The 23,571-nt window shown below is 33.8% G+C and overlaps 1 protein-coding gene across 1 annotated transcript in view; it reads left to right on the forward strand.

Moving 5' to 3' along the window:
• l(3)neo43 (cytochrome c oxidase assembly protein COX16 homolog l(3)neo43) overlaps positions 1-16,407 on the forward strand; it is a 47,660-nt gene extending 31,253 nt beyond the window's left edge. Inside the window, exons 3-4 of the mRNA XM_090399484.1 lie at positions 7,391-7,468; positions 16,085-16,407. Of these exons, the coding sequence (XP_090255610.1) occupies positions 7,391-7,468; positions 16,085-16,219 (213 nt within the window). The 3' untranslated portion in view covers positions 16,220-16,407. The remainder of the gene's footprint in view (positions 1-7,390; positions 7,469-16,084) is intronic.
• The last annotated feature ends 7,164 nt before the right edge of the window (positions 16,408-23,571 follow it).

Below are 23,571 nucleotides of genomic sequence, written 5' to 3' on the forward strand. Positions count from 1 at the left end.
ATTATTTGGTATTTGTCTTTCTTTTAATTTGTTAAATAATATGTTTCTTTTAACTTTGTCAAATGCTTTTTCAAAGTAAATAAATGCAATATGTGTTTCTAAATTGTATTCTCTTCTTTTCTCTATTATTAATTTTAGGCAAAAGGCTGGATCTCTACATGATCGTCCTTTTCTAAATCCATTCTGCACTTCTAAAATAAAGTTTTCGGAATATTTCATTAGTTTGCTATTTAAGATTCTGCTATATATTTTGTAACAGGAATTTAGTATACTGATACCTCTATAGTTTTTAGGGTCATCTCTATTACCTTTTTTAAAGATAGGAATCACAATTACTTTTTTCCATTCTATTGGGGGAGATACCAGTTGAGTAAATTTTATTTAAAAATAATAAGAGTCTTTCTTTGAATCTTGTTCTTGTATATTTATATAGTTCTGAACCTAGTTTATCTTCTCCAGGTGATTTTCTGTTTCTTGTTTCTTTCAAGCTGATTTCTAATTCTTCTTTACTTATTATTATTATTACAGGCAACTCCAAGGAGTCAACAGACTCATCAAGGGAGGTCCTAACATCATGTCAAGAACAAGTATTCGACATTCACACAGTATCTATCATACCTCGCCTTGAACTCATGCACGGTCATAGCACCCACAACAGACTCTGGCAGCTTATTCCACTCGTTCACCACTCTCCAAGTAAAAAACCTAGCTCTAACACCCTTTGCTAATGACAGTCTTGCCCAGCTTCCAGAATTAATCCAGAAGATATCAAAAATATCTTCTGGATTAATCTTATAGAAACCCTTCAGTAATTTGAATGTCTCAATCATATCACCCCTTTTCTGCCTATCAACGAATTTTTGTAACCCACAAATCTTCAACCAGTTCTCATAAGGTTCATTCCACAGACCTACTGTTATCTTGGTCACTCGTTTCTGGATCCTCTCCACCTCCTCCCCATCAAGAAGAAACCCTGGTGCCCATATCTGGGCACAGTAGTCTAGATGGAGTCTTATCAAGGCTCGATACAGAGGAACAATAACTTATTTGTCTCTGCTTGTTAAAGTATTTTTCAGAAGCCAAGTGATTTGATGAGCTGATTTAGCCACTTTTGCAATGTGCCCCCTAAACTTCAATTCCCTATCCACCAACACCCCCAAATCCCTGGCCTCATCAATCTCCTGGAGCATGGTTCCACCAATGTGATATACTGCTGCTAATCTTTTCACCCCAAAATGCATAACCTTACACTTTGCATTTCCTTTTCATTTTCGTCAATTGTTTGCCTGTTTTCTTTTTTAAAATATTTGTCTGTCCACAATTCTATGTAGTAATTTAGAAATTCTTCTAATTTTGATTCGGTGTTTAATTTTATGTTTTCTTTGGTATCTGCATTTAAGAGTTTCAGAATCTTATATACTTTGGGTCTTATTTGATATAAATCGATGTTCTAAATTAGAAACAAATTTATTCCATGATTCTCAGGCTTTTTCTGACTTCTCTTTTAGCTATGGCTCTTATTCTTTTATATTCTATTTCATCTTCTAATCTTTTACTGCTTAACCATTTGTGATAGGCTTCTTTTTTTCTTTTTGATTATTTCTTTGATTGTATCATCCCAGATCTTCAGTTTTTTCCTTTTATTGAATTTTTTTGTCTTTCCTAAGCTTTCATTTGCTGCTGCATTTAGTATTGTTTTTATATTTAGCCATTCTATTTCTATTTCTTCATTTTGTTTTATTTTATCTAGATATTGGTTAATTCTTTGTTCATATAGCCATTGTACATTTGTGTCATTCAATAGTCTAGTTTTATAAACAAACGTTTCAATTTTTCTTTCTGTTCTTGTTACTTGTAGCCATTTAGGTGATATAGTTCGCCCACCGTTTGTAGATCTCTCCTTGGCATTTTGCCTAGAATAGTCAATTCATGCTGAAGGGAAGAAAGAAATGGAGGATGTACGAATTGTCTGTCACTGTACTAGCTTGATTTTTGTTGTCTCTTTTTTGCATTATTTTTTATTATTAATTTGTATGATGGATCCAGTACAGTCAACAAGTTCTGTTGTTAAATGTTTCAGTAGTTCTTGCAAAAGAATATTGAATAATGTACTGATATTCTGTGAAAAAGAATAGTCTCCTTGTTCCCCTTTCTCAAGTCATAAAACGTGCAAGTGCAATTGCAGGCATATCGGGGTCGACTGTTAAAAGAATTCATAGGGAATCAAAAGGTGAAGGTAAGCCAAAATTTAAATCTCCTAAAAAAAGCACCAGAGTAAAGAAAACAATCAAAACCATAGCTTTGAATGATTTTGATGTAGACGTTATAAGAAGAACTATTCACGAATTTTATGTGGTCAAGAAAAGAGTGCCAACTGTTCCGAAATTGATTCCAGTGCTTGAAGAAAAAATTTATTTTCCTTGGAAAAGAAAAACTTTAAGGAAAATACATAATGAAATTGGATTTTGTTTTAAAAAGTCTCAGAATAAAAGGAAACTTATCATGGAACGAAGTCACATTGTTTTATCTAGAATGCTGGATTTGAGAGCAATAAGACGTTTCAGGGAGGAGAAAAGACCGATTGCCTATCTAGATGAAACTTGGATTGATAGTAATTTAACTTATGGAAAATGTTGGCAGTCTAAAGAAGAATGTGGAGTGCTACAAACCGGAAATGCCTCGCGGCACATAATAATTTTGTGTGCGGGTGGAGAAATGGGTTTTTTACCGAATTCAAACTTACTATATAAAGTCAATTACCATAGGCAAATGAATTCTACGATCTTCGAAAAGTGGGCAGAAGAAAAACTGATTCCAAACCTTCCTAAAAATGCTGTTGTTATAATTGATAATGCTTCATATCGCTCTATTCGATTAAACAAGGTTCTAAATTGGTCTAATAAGAAGCAAGTTCTTATGGATTGGCTCTCTGCAAATAACATTTCTCATTCCCCAAATATGCGAAAAGTTGAATTGCTTAATTTGGTCAAAAGAAACTCGCCCACAACTAAACTATTTAAATTCAACACGATGCTCAAAGAGCATGGATTTCTAGCTTTGAGGCTACCACCATATCATTGTGATATTAATAATATTGAGTATGTTTGGGCAGAAGTGAAAAGTTTCATTAGCCATAGCAACATAACTGGAGATATTGACATGTTGAAACTTTTTTAAACTTTCAGAACAGGCGATTGAAAGTATTACAGTTCAAAACTGGGGAAAATATTGCTTTCATGTCACCTCATTGAAAAATATGTATTCGGACAGAGACGGAATTATCGAAGAATTATGTGAACCTTTGGTGATCAATTTAAGTGAAAGTGATGGCGATTCAGATGACTATGAAGATTGAAAGGATTTGATAATGGTATTTTTTCCAACCTTTTTTTGCATGGGTTTGTTAAGAGTCACAACAAGTCATAAATAATTAATCGGTTTAGGACATTAAAGTGTCTCAGTTCTCTCAACTGTAAGTTTAGAATATCTAAAGTTCATTTGAAAAAATTTCTGTTTTTCTGTATAATTATTTTTACTTTATAGAAAACTTTCTTAAAAATAAACTTAGTTAAATTTTTGTTTTATGCTATACCTTTTTTAATTTTGTTAATACTCTATGTACATTTTTCCAACTGTTATACAAGCAAAATAGTTACACTTTAAAAACTACAATGTTTGTAAAAGAAAAGTTAAATTTTCCAACCTGTAATAATAAACAAACACATCCCAGAAGACAGATTGATTACCCTATTATCAGAATGGATTCTCCTTTATCTGACATGCGCAGAAGTGTCGAGGGACCTCTAATCGGTGGGCGAACTATAATCTTAATTTTATTTTAACAAGGAAGTGGTCACTGCTTATTTCGTATCCTCTGTGAACTCTAACATCTAGTGAAAATTTTGAAGGCTTTTCATTTAATATAAAGTAATCTAATATTGATTTCCATCCTCTTGCTGCCCAAGTATCTTTATGTTTATAGAAGGAATTCATTATTTTTAGGTTATTATAAACTACAATGTCAATCAATTTTTTACCATTCCTGTTTAGAGTATGTTCTCCATGTATTCCTATATTATTATTAATTTTCATGTTTCCAATTCTTGCATTTAAGTCTCCTGCTAAAATTATGTAATCATTTTTATTTATTTTATTATATATATTTTGTAGCTGATTATAAAAGTCAATATTATCCTGGTCTCTTCCCTCTTCTGGGGCATATAAACCAATTATTATTAAATAGCCTCTATCAATTTTTATTCTAGCTTCTATTATTCTTTCATTCCATAATTTATAATGTTTTAACTGTTTTGAAAGAGAGTTATGAATCCAAATCATGACTCCTGCTTGTGGTCTCTGTCGACTTCACTGTATATCACATTAAAATTTTCAGTTCTCATGGTTCCATTTAATTTCTTTTTTGTTTCAGTGATTACTGCTATTTTAAAATTTCTTTCATTTAATAATTGGTCTAATTCTATTTCGTTATATGATATTCCTCTTATATTCCAGTTTGCTATGCGTATTATATTTTGTCGTTTCCATTTTTGTTTTACCTTTTCCATTTCAGGGTCATTTCCCATAGATTCAATCTGATTATCTTTTTCTGTCAACTTATAAGTAGAATTATGTTCTCCATGTTAGAGGACTAGCCTGACGATGGAATAGTTCAGTGGTAGGGTTGCTACCTTAAGGCTGCTGAACTAGCCTTCTTCCGAATTTAAACCCATAGGAGGAATAGGGTATATTGAAGGGGGAAAGAGTAGATTATAGAAGAATTATAGTAAGGTTTATAGAGAGGGCATAGTTGTAAGGCCAGAAATGAAAAGACCCCATGGCTCTTGAGTACTCCAATAGCATAAGGGTCATAAAATAAGAAGAGTTGGCTGATAAGGCCTTATAGGAAAGATTAAAGTAAGTGGATCTTCCTCAAAGTAGTAGAAGGAGAGGATAGATCCAGCTAGGGGTCCATGGGAGTGCCGCTTTCCTTACAATCAAGATGATTGCTCCTTATGGCTCTGTTGGTCCACGAGTCCTTATTCAGTATATTCGGACCACCCCACCATACACACGCACACACACATGGTGGGTTCCCCTATCTGCCACCCAGGGGATGCACTCTCTCTAGGGGTTACAGGATCCCCCGAGAGATAAAGTTTACTTAATTCTCTCTATATATATCCCGTCCTGCTTAATCACCATTAAGCTCTCATCCTGTGTACACTCTAACTCCTCAATCTGTTGTTAAATTTTGAATGAAGAATTTTATGATTATTAATACTTCATTCATGATTTAACATGAATTGCATTTCCTGAGCTAAGTTTGCTCCTAAGTAAATTGTAATTTAAACACTTACTGTTTTTGGTTCGTTGAAATAATAATTGTAATTTTTTTTTAGTTATTTATCTTATATAAATTCTTTATATTAACTTGTAAATGTATCCTAAGTGAACTGTAATATATGCATTTTATTTGTTCTTACTGAAAGTGAAAGTATTTCTAAGGGACTCTGCTAATGTGACTTGATTGGCTGCTGTCAGAAGACTAAGTTATTTTGAGATAGCGCATGCCTTAGCATTGGGAACTGTACAACGATCACGTGGGAATTTCATTGTAAACTGAAAGAGTGAAAAAAAAAAAAACAAGTTTGGACGGGAAAAAGAGAGAGGATTTATGAGATATAAGAAGATGGAACCAGAAGGAAAATGGAGAGCGTGTAGGAAGGTCGTGAGATGTGATCTAACCTGGGATTGTACGACATAACAAAAATTTGGAAACTTGTTCCGATTTTAATGAATCTTACTTTGAACTCATTTATTTATAGTTTCCTGTCACCTTGTAAAGGAATTTACTCGAGTGAAAGGATAATAATATGATCGAGATTTATCTTAAGATAAGTTATTACGAGCAAGAAAATACATTTTCCAGTCTTAACAAATAAGTTATTGAACTCAGGGATACTATAAGTTTTGTGTTGCCTGTAGTGGAAGATTATTGAGTGCCTAGAAGTGTAAAAGTTTTCCATAATGTGCAAGCTATGATGATCATACCGGTAAGAATATCTATTCTATAACTAACGTGTGATAGTGTTGCTTGTGTCCGGAGAACTTGGTCAAATTTCGTGTTGCTGGAGCCAGCTAGTCAAGCTTGAATGAGTGATATTATAAAACATTTCCTTGTGAAACTAATGTGAAAAACTTCATTGATGGACTAGAATGTGTTTGAACGTGTTATCTCACAATGTATATGTAAATTCAAGACTGAGCCTTTTAAGAACTATTTTAATCCTCTGATAGATATTGATGATGCCAGCTAAATGTTTAATAAAATTAAGTTTATGATTATTCTATGAGACTAAAAAAGAATTAATTTTTAAGTGTTTTGCTAATATTGATGTTGTTTAAAGTGAACCTAAGTTAAAATCCTAACGGATGAGAATTGTGAAAGCCTCATATATAAGTTCTAGCAGTAAATGATGCACTCAGCTGAGTAGATTCTAAATACTTTATAGAATGCATAAATTATTTTCTAATTGTATTGATCTTAATAGAGTTCTTGTTTCTTATGTAAGAATAATTTTGAGAGCGTATTAAATATCTTGTTTAACTTGATTCTTGTGCTTACCTAATTTCAGTTTCATTGTACCGCTCATTAAAATACGAATCCTGAGGGAAACCCTATGTATAAGTAAGAAAATTTTGGCCTGTAGTAAGTTCATGTAGCTGTTGTGCTATTTGATGCTTGATTCCTTCACAATAATTGTGTGAATTCAAACATAGAGTGGCACAGTATAATAAAAATTTTCTTTATGTTTGAATGTGGGGGTCAACCAACAACTAGCAAATATAATATTGAACGAAAGACAAAACCAACACTTATGAGGATGAAATACCTCGATATATTGCATGCTGTGTGTATCTTGCGCAGCAGTTATCGGTATCATTTTCATCCATTAACATCATCCTTCCATAATTCTTTTTTCTACCTTGCCACATATCAAAAAACTTTCCAGGACTTGGCCTGATTAGCTCATACTGCACTTTTGTCTTCCTTACAAGTTATCTTCTAGCCAGATCTTTGCTCCTCATGCAACTAATTATTACTATTATGCATCTTATGCTACCTCTACAATGCTTTCTTCTTCCAGATTGCATGCTTACCTTCTTAATTCCTCCTAATTTCCTAATTGATTCATTAAATGGATATAATGGAGAAGGAGGTATCTGCTCATTTTTTTATTTTTTATTTTATTTTATATATATATATATATATTTTTAATATAAAGTGTACCTGCAGTCTGTTAAGTAGAATATTTTCTAACCACTAGTGAGGTAAATTAATATCAGAGAATTATGTTTAAGGAAATTAAGGGAAATTATTTTTTGACAGCTCTCAGCAGAGAATGTAGAAAAGATGGGAATAAAAATGAAGAAAAAAGATGAAGTCACCTTGGAAAGTGAATATGACGTATGTATAATCATAATGTGTGTACATGCATGCAAGAATTACATCGGCATTTATATTGAGGTCATTTTGACTGTTTCATTCTTGACACTAGTCAGCAATATTTTTTTAATTGAAATGAATTTGGGTGATTATATTGTATTTTGAGTTAGCCAAATCCAGTTCTGCAATCCAAAAAATTCTATCATGTAAGGAATTTTCATTTTTTTTAACAAATATGTATGTCTTTCATAGATTATTGACATAGTATTTTAGCATGAATTAGTCAGTAATAATATTACAGTTTTAAATTATTGTCCCTTAATTGCTTTTTATAGCTATTGTTTTGAAAAAATGGATTGGAAATATGATTTCTAAACTTTTTCATTAGCCTCCCTCCCAGAACATTTTTCTGTTCTCCTGATATTCATCTTCTATATTCTTATGAGTCTTCCATGACTTTACCACATGCCTCCTTAGCTGAATTACATGTTTTCTTTAGATTATGCCACTGAAACTCAAAGGTTTGCTTCTTGTTTTCAAAGAAAATATCAACAGTTTATATCTGTAAAACTTACTCAGCTTTAATTCTTTTTAAAACATTGTTATATATTTTTCTTTTCAATGTGATATTTTTATCCTGTTTAAAATAAGCGATGATCACTTCCAGTTTCAAATCCTCTAATACTTTTTGTATCCTGAATGAATATGTTCACCTACTATATCATCAAAAATAACATAGGCAGTAAGACTTTTCTGTGTCCTGAACAGATATCTAGCAAGCACTTGCCATTTATTGTTAGCTTTGCCCTTTTCTTCAGATTTTCCCAAAACATTTCTGCATGCCTTAGATTCATTTCCTTCCCTGCTGTTTAGATCTCAAATGACCAGCTTTTCTATTTTCTTTGTGCCATCTGCTTTCTCTTATGGTTCAAAAATTCCTCCACTTCTTCCTCATATGAAGTAAGGAAGTGTGAGGGATCCTAATCACTAAATTTGTATTGATAAGTGGAATTCATAGTTTGCATGATACATAGCAGTTATTTCAGCATGACATCATATGAAGAAATATTAAATATATAATATAGGAATCCCTCACATTACACGGTTTCTAATACATGCTATTAGAATTAATAATACTGATAATAAATTGATATCCCAGTTTTCTAACATGGGTTCAAAATTCATTGAACATGGTGTTTTTGATGAAAGTTGCTTCATAATTTCAAATGATGCATGCAACTACATAAGAAGCCTCATCTTTAGTTACCATGGCAACAGAGCAAACATAAATGTGATCATGGTTAGTACTGCAGTTTAAGTACTTTATATAAGGCTGATCTGCATACTGCGATCAAGGTTGGGGTCAATATATATATAAAGGTTTTTATACTAAAAAAGTACTTCGACATTGACTATAGATAAAAAGAAAAGTGAAATAGCGAATTTAAGTTTTGAACTGTTGGAACTTTAAAACAACAGTTTTATATATGTTGACCCCAACCTTGATCGTAGTATGCAGATCTGCTTTAATGTAGACAAAGCCATGAGCTGCTACTGCAAGATGTACACACAGAAAAAGAAACAATTTGCAAATTACATTGTTCAAATACTGTACATGTATTTCTCAAATGATTTTCTTTTAAATACACTTGCATATATAATCATGAATGCATATTATGCAGTATTTAATAAACTTTCAGTTGTTTCAAACAGTTTATTATTCTTTATATTTATATAGATTGTTACCATTTTTATTGCTTCATCTTTTATATCAGTAAAAATGGTAAAAACGTGTTTAAAAAAAAAAAAAGTTAGATTTTGAAAGCTCATGGAGGAGTTAGTTTTTTCGTTGCTTTGGTTAATATGTTTTCACTTAGCATGGCATTTTTATGGGATACATTAATCATGTAAATGAAGGTTTCCTATTTACACTGGTGTCCAAAAGCTAAGGACAAACTACATTTTTACCTGTATATGAAAAAACTTTCATGACTGCAGACAAATGTGGATATAAATTTATTGCCAGCAACTAATAAATTATATTACACAAAAAAAATGTTTTTGACAAAAGTTACAAATTTCCTAAGGACATTACAGTATGGAATATGTCCACCCCCAAACTGTAATGCAGCTCTCACAACATTGTGGTAGCACTCAACAGGATAAAAGGCAAAAGGCTGTGCTGAGCAAATTGTGTATGAAGGCAGCTCTTTTCATGAAGAAATAGTAAAGTTGCAAACTTGGAGGTTTTGTAATGTCTCAAAAATATCATCTAGATGATTTCTTGCAGGGAAGAATTATTGGAAAGCTTGAAGAAGGCTGCAGAATTACTGATATTGCCAAACAGTTTGAAATCTCACATAACATTGTATCCAGGCTCGGGGCAGCATTTCAAACCAATGGAATGTGTTCTACTTGTTTGCTAAGAGGTTGCCCTCGCTCAGCCACAGAGTATGAAGACAGATTTTTGATTATCACAGCAAAACATAATTGATGCACCACAGCAGGTCAGCTTGCAAATCAGCTCCATTCAAGCATAGGCAGTGGCGTGGGTGGGTGGGGGGGGGGGGCAGTCCACCCCAGCGGCACTTTTCATGAGACAATTTTATTTTTCAGCGATTATTCCATTTATGTTAACTTAGTAATTTTATTACTTAATTAATAATTAATTTTCAACAACTATACTTACAATTAAAATAAACATAAACATCATCATCAAATTCCTGCTATGTACGTACCCTCAAGGATATACAGGATATGATAGTACTACATGAAAAATTTACATCATTACTAACTTCCTATCTACAATTTTCCTCAAATCAGTCTGTTACCTGTCAAGACTCCAACATTATCAGATCTTATATTTCTATCTTCTAAGGCACTTTTTACCGCATCAATCCACCTATATCTTGGTCTTCCTCTGGGTCTTTTTCCTACCAGCCTGGCAGAGAACATTTGTTTTGCTAATCTTTCCTCACCCATTCTGTTTAAGCGACTATACCACCTGAGATTAGCTCTGCTAATGCATTCAACACTGTCTTGTATACAGCTAATTTAGTGTTTTAACTAATTTCTCTCATATGCCATACAAATTTATTCAGTTGACTTCTTACTATACCAGCTTTGTTGATTCTGTTGTATATTTCCATATTTAAATTAAAGATACTAAAAAATTATATATTTGGCTTAATTCTTTATCCAAGTGTAAGCAAATAAAGTTTGCACCTGAAGGATTTTCAGGACTGGGGCAACTCGTATAAAGAAGCTAAGAGTTCACATCACTTGCCTTAGTATCCCATAATGCAAAGCATTATGGAATACTAAGGCAAGCCTATATTCCTTGCGACATGTATAATGCAGTCCTGAAAATACTTCAACCTGCATTCATGACAGCACAAGGTTTCTCCAAACTTTCTATGGTGAATGTCCAAAGATGGTAATGTAAGCAAGGAGATCTGTGCATCTCAACTGTTGAGATCCATACTGGTGCTAACTAATTAGTGAGAAAGAAGTGACTATTAACCCTTTCTATTAATCTAGACAAAAGTGATGTGAAAGCAAAGTCAGTTGCTTGATGGTAGACAATCATCACCTTTATTTAGGAACTGGCTATATATGGGCTTACTTCCATGTTTTAAGGTGAATAGCAGCTGAGTGTAATAGTGTATAGACAATAAAGAAATAGTGTTAACTCAGGAGCACAATAGCTGGGATTCCATCAGGAGCAGCAGCCTTTTTGGTATCCAGATGTTTTCAAGATTCTCCTGATATCTTTCTGGCAAAAAGGCTGCAGGATGCACGTGATGCAATGTTCTAGGTAAAGGAGGTGATTTGATTTGATTTGTTCATCTGTGGAAGAACTGTAAGAGAAGAATGAAGTCAGGATGGCAGCTGTATCTTCAAGTGATGATGATGCTGTACTATGATAAGAGTAAGAAAGAAGAGGAACCACAGATGGACAAAAGTTACACCCAAAAGCTTTTGTAAGGGACCAAAAATGCACAAATGGCATTGGAAAAGGTGGACAATTTTCTACATTTAGTCTTATCAAAATCAGACTTTGGACCTTTTATCATAGCTTTAAAAGGTTTTTGTCTCAGGCCACATATGATAGGCTGTTTTCTTTTCTTGGACTACCCTGGCACACTTTGTGGGAAACCATGACCTAGATACAAGGTGGGACTTTTTGGACAGTGAGAAATGTAGGCGTAACAAGATCACCAGCTTAACTTGGATGAGACTGTGATCTGAACCAAGAAGAGTAGTCACCTCAACAGTGTACCTGGAAGTATAACTAGTTAAGAAGCAATACAGAGTGTTAGATGAGTGAAGAGGACTGTTGGAAATTCTGTTAGACAATGATATATTTTAGACCACTGATTGTTGTAGCAAAAATCTCTGCCTCTCTTCTTGCTTGGTCAATGGAATTGGAAAAAGGGAGTTAATTAGAATTGTGGACATGTGGAAAAGTCACCAAGGAAGATGACTTCACTGTTTGGGGAATCTGGATTGAATGAAATTGAGCTGCAAAAATGAGAAGTCAGAATAATTTTCAGAATTGGAGAAAACAGTAAAGACAGCAGATAAACGATACAAAATGAGGGAAGGAAATCTTAAGCCACAGAAGATCAAAAAAGGGAGATTTTAGATTAAGCATTCTTTGGCAAGGAATCAATCTGATCATAAGCAGTGGTCAAATTTATTCCTTGTAAGCTTAAACCTTTTTTAAGTTTATTAATTGTAGTATTTCAAAGGTGAAGGAGGGACAGCATACAGTGGGAGAAAATAGACTCTTAGACATGACACCCATACTCTTTCTGTATGGGTGTCATGTCTAAGAGCTGGTGAGCTCGTGAGCTCACGAGCTCACCAGCTATCACGTGCATCGTGAGCTCACCAGCTCATTGAGCTGGTGAGCTGTAGTCACCAGCTACATCGAGACTATATCCAGTCTCGATGTAGCCTTGACAGTTTATATTCTTTTATGAGAGAGAGAGTCATTCTAAATTCAATGAAAACAGAACCATTTTAAACTTTTCCTTTAGTGTTACACGATGATCAGCATTCATTTCAGACAAATTATGGAGACCACAACCATGTTAGAAACAATTACTTCAATTTCCCGGTGCCTCGACTCCCACATCAACGTCATCATCTGAAGTATACTGCCAAAGAGACAATGATTCAATCAACGGTTATTCTATTGGCCCGACCTCTAGTGAAAATAAAAAATAAAATAAAGTAAAAAATATAAAAACTAAAATAAATAAAATAAAGTAACTATATTAAAGCTACATTTTATTTACAACAACATCAGAGAACCATTGCATACAATTTTATTACTAAAAAACAGAGCTTTAAAGATTTGCTCCAATGAATAAGCACTTAAAGATGAATTAAAAGTTATCAGCAATACTTTCCTGAAAATGGCTACAGCCAAAATGCTATCAACAAAATTCTTCACGAGACCTCACTTAAAAACAAAAATAAACTAGATTGCAATAAAACTGTAACCATTCCATACATTAAAGGGATATCAGATAAAATAAACAGAATACTACAGATATACTATCTTAATGCCACCGTTAAACTTCCTGCAAAATTAAAGAACTTACTCCACTCATCCAAGGATCCACCTTCCTCTGCTGGAGTATACCGTATTCATTGTACCTGTAATTTGCCCTATATAGGTGAAACAGGATGCACAATTCCTATGTAAAAAAAATGGAACATAAAAGGTACATTAAATTTAATAACTATGGTAAATCCACCTTTCTGATTATGCCCAGAATATCTACATAGAATTGACTGGAAAGGCATCTGTTGTTTACATCAAACCAAAACGTGGTATGAATGCAAATTTAAGGAGGACTGTGAAATTCTTATCAACCACCCTAATCTTAACAATAATGATGGTCTAAAAATCCCAAAAATATGGAAGGCACATATTCTACCCACATAACCTTTCTACCTAAGATTTAATTATAAATAGGACTCTGTCCTATTTATAATTAACAATCTTAATTAAAATTTATAATTCAGGATCTTAACACTAATATAACAACTCTCATGTTAAATTAGGACACCATGTTTGCTGTAATAAAACTATCTATATGAAATTGTTTGCTGATGATGCCATAAATATAACACAGCTTTGATGCAGTTATTTTCTTTTATTTATTTATTCATTCTTCACTAGAGATCAGGCCAGTAGAAAACCATCGATCACATCATTGTCTCTTTGGCATACTGTGTGAAATGTAATATAGCTTGTCTCTGTATATATATATATATCTGTATACTGCAGATGATGACACCAATATGAAGGCCGAAACATTGGGAAACCAAAGTAACCACTTCTAACATGGTTGCAGTCTCCATAAAACAAAAACACAGTGTTTTAATTTCTTTCCCTACGTTGTGTTTGACTTTTTGTAGAATTTTTGGTGTATATTGAGAGGGGCAGCAAAAGCTCTAGCTATGCTACTGAGCATAGGTACATAGATATCTCGACAAACTTTGGCAAGGCATCTGCAGCAAGTAGGCCTATGATGGCTACACAGATGGCTCAGAATTGGAGGACCTAGTGGAATCTTTTGCTGTATTTCCAGGCAGCATTATATCTACACAAATCCTACTGAGTGTAACAACTCTACAGCTGAGTTGTGTGTGATAGAGCTTTCACTAGAATATATCAGATTGCATCACTATAAAAGGTGCATAATATATTCAGACTTGCAAGGTACTCTTCAGGCAATAAGTCTATAGCTATAGAAACATCCAGTGCTCTCAAATCTAACACCACTTCTTTCAGTTATGGAGTCTACACTTTAATGTACACTTCCATTGGATTCCAAGTCTGGTTGGATTAAGGGAAATGAGACTGCAGACACTGCAGCTAGGTCAGTTTGTCTCTCAAACATCCGTCATCTGCCTGTACTACATACAGATTACTAGCAGATTATCAGATCAACTCTATCAAATTAAGCCCGAAATTAAATTATCGCAGTCTAGCCTACACTGGTTTTATGCTGTTTTACTTATTTATTACCTAGTATACATTTAAGAAATGTTTCATTTATTCTATTCTATTCCCTCAGCCACATAGCTACCACCACAGCTGGTGGGGGTATGCTACCATACTAGGGAAACTACCTTGCTCATGACTATGAGCAAGATAGTTTCCCATTGCCTTCCTTGCCTTACTGTATCCTGTATGTTCACCGGGCCGGTTTGCCTGCTTGCGGGGTGAAAAACCCTGCTGTCCATGCCCAAGACTGGCTAACTTGGCTATAGCTGAGGAAGATCTTTAGGCTCCTCACATCAGCGATGGGAATCAAACCTAGAGCACTCCTTCCCCAGGCATATGGTCGTGAAGCACAATGCCACTAGGTTAACCGGCGATTTCATTTATGATTATTATTATTTTGATTTTTATATTATATATAATTTTTAGACCTATATATGCCACTTATTGATTCTGTGTGTTATGGCCCCGTGACTATTAAATCCATAAACAAACAGCCCCACTGATAAAGCAGCAGTTTTATTTTCCCAAGTGTTGTAGTATATTTTATAACATATCAGTATAGTAGAATACCATGATTTTCTTGAAAGAAAATCATCTCAAAGTTTAAAATGTTTAGTGTACGCATAGCAGATCAAATTTGCTAGTAAATGCAGGAAGGAGCACTATAAAAGGAATTGGAGATGGCAAAGTGATGTAAAATCTAAAGGATGTTTTGGTAATCACTTTAATTAATTAATTTTAAAAAAATTTTTAAAGAAAAAAAAAATTATTTTTTGTGTATATCCTACCTACAAAAGGTTTGTAAAGCTGTCATACATTTAGTACAATGGTTGGATTTGAGTGTTAATTAATCTGAGCCATACCATAAATGTTTTGTTCTGAAGCTTGAAGAGTAGAGACATTGTCCTCTTTGCTAACCAGGAAGCACTACGGATACAAACAAGATTTTGAAGTTTATGGCTGGTGCAAGCAGAACTTTAGGTCATCACCGGGAACCAGGGATGTTAAAAAGCATATAAGGTCCAGATTCTTTTCATGGATTGTGTGTGTGGAATTGGCTGCTGTTATATGTTGCAAGTGCATCTTCAAGATGAGCTATAACTGACTAAAATGGCCCTCCCTCTGAATATTCGGACTCCCTAGAGAGTGTGCATAATAATATTATTACATTAAGTTCTGGGTTTTCATATTATATAATTTATTCTGAAAGTTCTTTCTTAGTACTAAGAATAATAAATTAATACTAAATAAATTGAGCTTTCAAATTTAAATACAACTTTGTTGCATTTAAATTTGAAACTGGGGATAATATGATAGATGAAGTCACTGCCTAATGATGCCACTTGTAAATAGGTATTACTCAACATGAGGGAGTGAAGTGGAGTGCCTTTTACTGACTGTTCTGTCACCCTGATGCAATACTCAGATCCTTCCCAGGAAATAATCTGTTCACAATTTAAAATATCAGTTAAATGCATTCATTAAATGTATTAATGTAAAATGCTTACTTTAATTCAGATAGAAAAAGTTTAATTATTTTTATTTCTTGCTTTCTTAGTTATAATATTTACAATTGTCTAATGTGGAACTGTTTTCTTTCACACCAGAAAATTAAAAATATAGATATTGATAACTGGGAGAACATTCGTGGTCCTAGACCATGGGAGGACAGTAGTCAGTCTTTGGAGAAAATGAAAGACAAAATATTCAAGATAAAACAAGATAAAACAGATGAAAACTGATGAAATAATATAGCTAGCTTTTCTTATTTCTTTTTGATATCATGTACAAGAATTGTAAATAGTAAATTAAAAACTGAAGTTTATTTTTTACTTTATTTTCAGTATTGATATAAGAGTTTCTGTATACCATTGCACTGAAAGATAAAATGCTACTCTTAGAGTCACAGTATGTGTTTGTAAAATCAACACCTCTTTCTTGTTTAATTCGTTATTATTTTACATGGAGATACCTCCCCAGGTATCTCCATGGAGTTCGAAGACTTATTGTGGGAGACCCATGCTAGCCTTTCTACACACTATGCCTGTCATACCTCTCCTTAAACTCATTCACTCTCAAGCCACTCATAACTAATTCTGGCAGTCTGTTCCACTCATTCACTACCCACCAAGAAATAAACATCCTTAGTAACCACATTCTTACCCAACTTCCAGGGGTAATGCCTAGATCTCTATTTATCATATATTCAAAAATTTTCTTTGTATCAGTCTTATAGAACTCCTTTAATAACTTAAGTTTCTATCATGTCCTCTCTTTCCTGCCTATCAACTACATTTTAAAACTCATACACCTTCATCTTGTCCTCATAAGGACCATTCCTCAGATCTATCACTAGCTTGATTATTCAATCTGAATCCTCTCTATCTCCTGATCCCCAAACGACCCAGGTGATTATATCTGTGAATAATACTCAAAATGCAGCTGAATAAAGAGGGATAATAACTTCTGTATCTTTACTTTAGTGTGTTTCTCAACATCCAAGTAATCCTTTGAATATTTCATCATCTTTTGTAGTATGTGCTCTGAACTTCAACTCTCTGTCCACAATTAATCCCAGATCTCTAACCTCATCAATTTCCTGCAATCTGGTACCATTAATGTGATACATAGTATATAATAACCTTTTCAACCTGAAGTGCATAGCATTGCATTTTCTGACACTAATGTGATGATCATTATTTTTTGTCCACATTGCTGATTTATTTAAATCATCCTGCAGAATGATTTAAACAAATTTATAAACTATTGCCTTCCCCAGTTTTGTATCATCAGCAAACACATAAATATGGGACTTGATTTCCACAAAAAGAATTATTTACATAATTATCTCAATGTAAATAATTATTTTGTATGGAAATGAAGTCTTGAAATAATTTTTATATATGACAGCCAGTTGTCTTTGTTCCTCGTTATTATTATTATTAAGAGAGATTTCCAGGGAGTTAGGGATTCATCAAGGGCTAGTGTTATGCACTTATGTTCTCTGGAATTTGTGTCTTAGCTACTACTTTTTTTTAACACAAGTGATGTTGATCATTCTATCCAGTAAACATTAGGTTTCAAAATGCCAAGTTACTTCATTGTAATAGGCCATTCAGCCTAAGGTTTGGCAAATTATATAAAATCTTACTTGCCACAACAAAAAAATGCACTTGCCCAAGAACCCCCCCCCCCAATCATAATTTTTTAATGATATGTCCCAAGAAGTGTCAATGGGAGTTCCATAATGTGATTAGGGATGCTGTAACATTATCTGGGGAATACTTCCATTATGCGAGAACCATTCTAAAAAGTAGAAGTCATGTAAATAATAATAACATAAAAACAGCATTGATATTTTGGATAATCCAATTTGCTAAATTAATGAGAAAGACCATTTGTTATTAGAATAGGCATTTCTTTATGTAAACTTCTGTGGAGTGAGGACATAATGGAAATGTGTTACCTGTATTCATCATAAAACAGCTGGGATAGAAATAATTTATTGATTGTTCAACTTCGTGAAATTTATGTTTCATATCATGAGATGTTAGTGAATAACTACAAATTCAGATTACAAACAGGTAATGTACACAGCGAAAGATTTGGAAACAGGAATAACAATGGAAACACACATTTGCTGGTTCGTGGTCTGCTGTGAACTACTGTTAACTGTGTATGTGTGTGTGTCATTTTTAACTAGAGAAGACTAGACTTGATGTGAAATTATCCCTTGGTTTTTGTTGCACTGTTGAGAATATTTAATCATTTCAGCTGACTCCTTGAATGCTCTTGAGAAAAAGCTGTAATCTATGTAGAGCATTTTAGTTTTCTTCCATAGTACTTGATGTTTTGTTTTGGTTGTGTTTGCTACCAGTCCAGAACTGTGTTTCCTTTTGTTCTCCATGTTCTTGATATGTTCAGAATTGTGTATCTCTCCCAACCTACCTGTCTGTACTGTTTAGAAGAAACCACAGGTACGGTTGATCTTGTAGGGAAGCCAAATTTAAACTTAGTGTCTACAGTGAGCTTTTATATTATGTATATTCTTCAGTGCTTTCTGAAAGTTGAAAAAACAAACAAACTTTCTAACAAAATCTTTATTTAAAAAAAAAAAATATTTTTTCAGTGCATAGCTGTTTGCCAGTTAGGTTAATCAACTCGCAATGCACGAGCCTATTCATTGAGCCCTGCTTCAGTCCATTATTGATTTGTTATTGTTTATTTTAATTGTTTATTAATTATTATTCATTAATATAACAAATATAGTCTACAAAAGATGAGAAAACTGTTTTAATTAAGTTAATTAAATCAAAAATACTTAGGACTTGAACTTCCACTTGAAGTTAACTATGCTCTGCTTCTTACAGGAATTGGATTAAAACATGGAATGTTTCATTGCTGACCTCAACATTTGTGCTCTGCTTTATTTTAAACATGAAGGATAATCCAAATGTAAAGGCTTTATACTGCTATACATGAAGAATAAGTGAATAACTATTTTTGCCATCCATGCAAAATATGTAACAAGATTCACAGATCAACTGTGAGCCTTAAAAGATTATAAGGAATATAAGATTATATTCCTTATAATTTTATAAGATTATATAAAATTATAAGATTAGAAGCAATTGCCTGGGAAGAAGCAATTTCCCAGGCAGTTGCCTCTTCCAGATTGTGGATTTTTTGGCATAATAGAGGCTGTTAGAATGACACTTTTTATTATGCCAAAAAACCCACAATCTGGAAGATGTGGATTTTTTGTGGACTGTCATGTGTTGGATATGTTAATTTCATTATGAATTTCATAAAAACTATTAATTTATAATGCATATGGAAAAAATAAAGTCCATCTTGTGCTCTTTTTAGTTCTCTCCACAGTTAAGTGTAAACTATAGAATATAATCTACTGATAAAAATCAGTCAAGTTCAGGATGGATCTAATCCTCATCAGGTCGAAATTATGAGGAATTTAAGTGTAGAAGACATAGGAGAGAATGGCTTAATTGTGAGTGAACTGGAGACATTTGAATAAAGAAGAACATTCCTGTAATGAATCTTATTAAGGGAATGTTCCAGGGAACTAGCAGTAGCATTGGCATGCCTGTTTAAAAAGTCTCACAACAGCATAGGTTCCAAGGGAGTGGAAAGGTAAAATTGCTCCACTGCATAAAGGTGGTGATAAGGCTGTGGCTACAAATTATAGGCCAATCTGTATATCTGGAGTTGTGGTGAAGGTACTAGAGGGATTGGTGAGAGGTAGGATACAGAAATGGATTGATAACAGCAGTATTTATTGGGTTTGTTAAGGGGAGATCATGTTTTACTAACTTATGTACTATAATGAGGTAAATCATATGCCTCTCTCTTGTCCAAGACATTTGTCTTGGACAAGAGAGATGCATATACAGTGGTATACTTTAGTTTTTTTATTATTTAATTTGATCCCTTAGTGGGACAGGGTCCTTTTTTTCAGTACACTGCTATGAGTGCTGCCGGACTATTTGTCCATTGGTTTTCTTGCCTGATTTTATAGTCCCTCAGCAGGGGGCCAACTGTAGTTTCCTACAGGCAATGTATCATTTATGCTAATTATGTGTATTCTTATGGCCAGTTTGCCTGTTCTGAGGGAAAAAAATCCCAAATTTCTATTAGAAAAATCCTCTACTTCTGTATGGGACTGCCTAACTCACCTTTAGTCGAAATAGACCAGATAAAGGTTCCTCAGGTCAGGAAAGGAATCGAACCCAGGTCTTTCCACCAAAGGGCTTCATCTATACTGAGTGAACTACGGAGGTTCTCAGTGGTATACTTAGATTTTGCAAAAGCTTTTGATAGACTGCCACATGACAAGCTGTTAAATAAATTGAAACAGGTGGGATTAGATAAGAGACTTCTGAGTTGGATCAATGACTGGCTGTCAGATATGTTTCAGAAAATTGCATATGGACGTGCAGTATTCCGAAAGAGGAAGGTAACTAGTGGTGTGCCACAGGGTTCAGTTCTGGGACCACTGTTCTTTAATTTGTGTATTAATGATATTGGGATAGGTTTAACTAGTGATATCCAGCTGTTTGCAGATGATGCAAAACTGGGGAGAACAATGCAGAATCAAGCAGATGTTATGGTCTTACAGGAGGACGTCAACAGATTGCATGAATGGGCAGGTAAGCAGAACTGACAGTTCAATGTTGCAAAGTAAGGTTTTGAAATTTAGTAAACAACAATGGGATGCAAAGTAGGTAGAGGAGATGAGAGATCTAGGAGTTGCACAAGTTTTGAAGACGTCACATTGGATAATGGCAATGATGCAGAGGACCCTGACATGCAGAAATAGAGAGGTTATGATTCCATTGTATGAGGCCTTGATCAGGCCTCATATGGATTATTGTGCACAGATTTGGTCACCGGGTTTTCATGGTGACGAGGATATGATGGAAAGTGTCCAGAGAAGATTCACAAAGGTAGTCAGTGGTCACTGGAATGTGGAGTACGAGGACAGATTGAAAGAATGTAAATTGCAAAGCCTTGTGAATAGGAGGAGTGGAGGATATGATTAAGACATATAAGCTAGTCAGGGGTTGTTATCAGGTTGAAATGGAAAAGATTTTTCATAGAATGGGAGAGGATTGGCCATCAGTGAAAACTGTATAAGAAGGATGTGAACATAGGAGTGAGAAGAAGGTTTTTTTACGTGGAGAGTGGTTGGTGTGTGAAATGCATTGCCTGAGTGTATTATGAATGTGGATACACTGAATCAGTTTAAGGCATGGTTAGATGACTTGTAAGTGTGCACCTCTCATGATGAGTCTTTGACTCCATGGATAATAAAGATGTTAATAATAATAATAATAATAATAATAAAGCTTTGTAACCTTAATTGTTCATATCCGATAAATCTAAATAGTCACGATTTATATGACCAAAATGCTGTAAATGCACTTGAATGTATGTGCTGTTCATCAGATTATAAATGATTGTAATCCAGTAAATCCCCTTGCAAGTTTTTAACCTCCAAATTATACTCGAATACAACAAAAATCTGCTAAATGCACTTGACAGATTTTGTATATTTCTGAAATTATAACCAATAACAAACCCTCTGGTAATTATTCTAATAATGTTAGTTTAAATGTTTTTGATAATTATAAGTTTTGTCAAAATGAATAATGAAAAAGAGGCAAGATCTGTCCAAAAAGTTTTAGTGGTATTAGAGATTATATCAAGATCAAGGGAAAATAAAGAATCAGGTATATGCATAGGAATTAAACAAGTTTTGATTTGTTATTGTTCCCTTGTAGGTTAAAAAAATTATATAATAATGTCTGCAAAATATAACTTTTGGATTAAGTATTTATATTTTGATAAAATGGTAATTTAGTCTAAAAGTTACATTCTGCAAAGAAAACTGCAGTAGATTTTGTTTGGTTTTTGAAAAGGAAAAATCTATGATGCCATGTCAGAATTATCATAATTTCACTGGACATCAGCAGATGCCATATGGTGATCCACAGCTTGGTGATGTAACATGCAAATTCTTGTAGGTTTTGAGATTTCAACTTTCTGAAGCCCAGTCATTCTAGACTTACCATACATCCCTCTCACTGAGAGTCTCTACCACTTTTGTCTTCTATTACTATTTTGAGAAGTTCTCTTTCCTATTTTTCTATATGTCCAAAGTTGAGCTTTTTCTGTCAATACTTTTAAGAAATCTTAAAGTTCTACTGATCCTTTCTAAGACCAATCCATTTGTTTGCTTTCAGTGTATGAGATCCACAGCAGTCTCCTGTATGGTTTTCAGAATCGGGTCCTTTTTCCTATCAGACTTCTTTAAGCTCCAAGTAGCTGCATCCAGAATCTTCAACTTTTTTCCTGTAGTGACAGAACTGTCCTTCCCAACTTTAGAATAGTCTCTGACTGTTGTTCTAACCATTCCTAAAAGGTTTGTTCTTCTGAGCAGCAGTTCTTAACACTGATAATGGATTCCAGTTACTCAAATTTGCTGAGTTCCTCAATCATTTCTCCATTAATGAACACTTTCTCAGGACCTTTCCTGTCTTTATTTCCATATCAGAATAGTGGAAGTATTTGTTGATTTACATGAATTTATCATTTGTTAAAACAAGCTTCTTCGGGCAAAATTTACATTTTTTTTTTTTTTTTTTTTTTCAATTTCTGAGAATCATCCCAAAATAGATGATGGTTACAATTTGGAACTTATCAAAATTTAGATAAAATTCTAAACCAAAGAACAGAACCCTATGAAAATGTTTTCGAGTATTTCCAAAGAAACTAATAATCATGATTGTGTTTTCTGAAGAGGTAATGAGTTTTGTAGACAAGACAATAGATCAGGATGCAAAAGGTTTGTTTTCCTGGAGGTAGAATGAGTAGAGTGAACAAGATAAATGAGAGAGCAAGTGTTCAAGACAAATAAGAAAACGGGAAGGCTCAATTTAAGATAAATAAGAAAACAGGGGAACACAGCTTGAGAAAGGTTGATGCTCCAACAAGATGTCAATGTGCATGCTGACAAAAAGGGAAGAGGATGGCTTGGGATCAAGGGAAAATAGTTGGATTTGAAGAAGGTTCTAAGATGAATAAGGAGAAAAAGAATGGCTTGAATTAAGCATGGAGAAGTCACATCAAATAAGTGGTATCAGTGGAACTAGCTATAAATTCAGGGATGAGCTGTTATGTTTTGTATACAAATGCTAGAAGTGTAAGAAACAAGGCAAATGAAATGGTTGCATTAATTGAGTTCTGTTCACTCATGAATTGTTGGAAGAGGACGACATTCTGATACCTGAAGATTAGTTTCATGAAGATAGAAAGGGTAAAAGGGGAATGGGGAGTGCTATTGATGATAGAGAAAGAGTTATGTCAATATTACAAAGTAGAGAATAAAAGAGGGAAATGGTACCAGTGGTTTTGAGGCAGTATGGTGTGAGATAGAGGTGAATAGAATGAAATACAGAAATCCCTCGATTAGTGCATTATTTTTTTTTGATACCCAAATTCGATCAGTACGCCTATATACATCTTAAAAATAAATGTTACAGATTTTAAAAAATTTTCGATCTATACATTTTTA

Source organism: Typopeltis vanoorti, chromosome 10 (genome assembly GCF_054136105.1).
Source record: "Typopeltis vanoorti isolate ZY-2024b chromosome 10, IOZ_Tvanoo_1.0, whole genome shotgun sequence".
In the NCBI taxonomy this organism is placed as follows: Eukaryota; Metazoa; Arthropoda; class Arachnida; order Uropygi; family Thelyphonidae; genus Typopeltis; species Typopeltis vanoorti.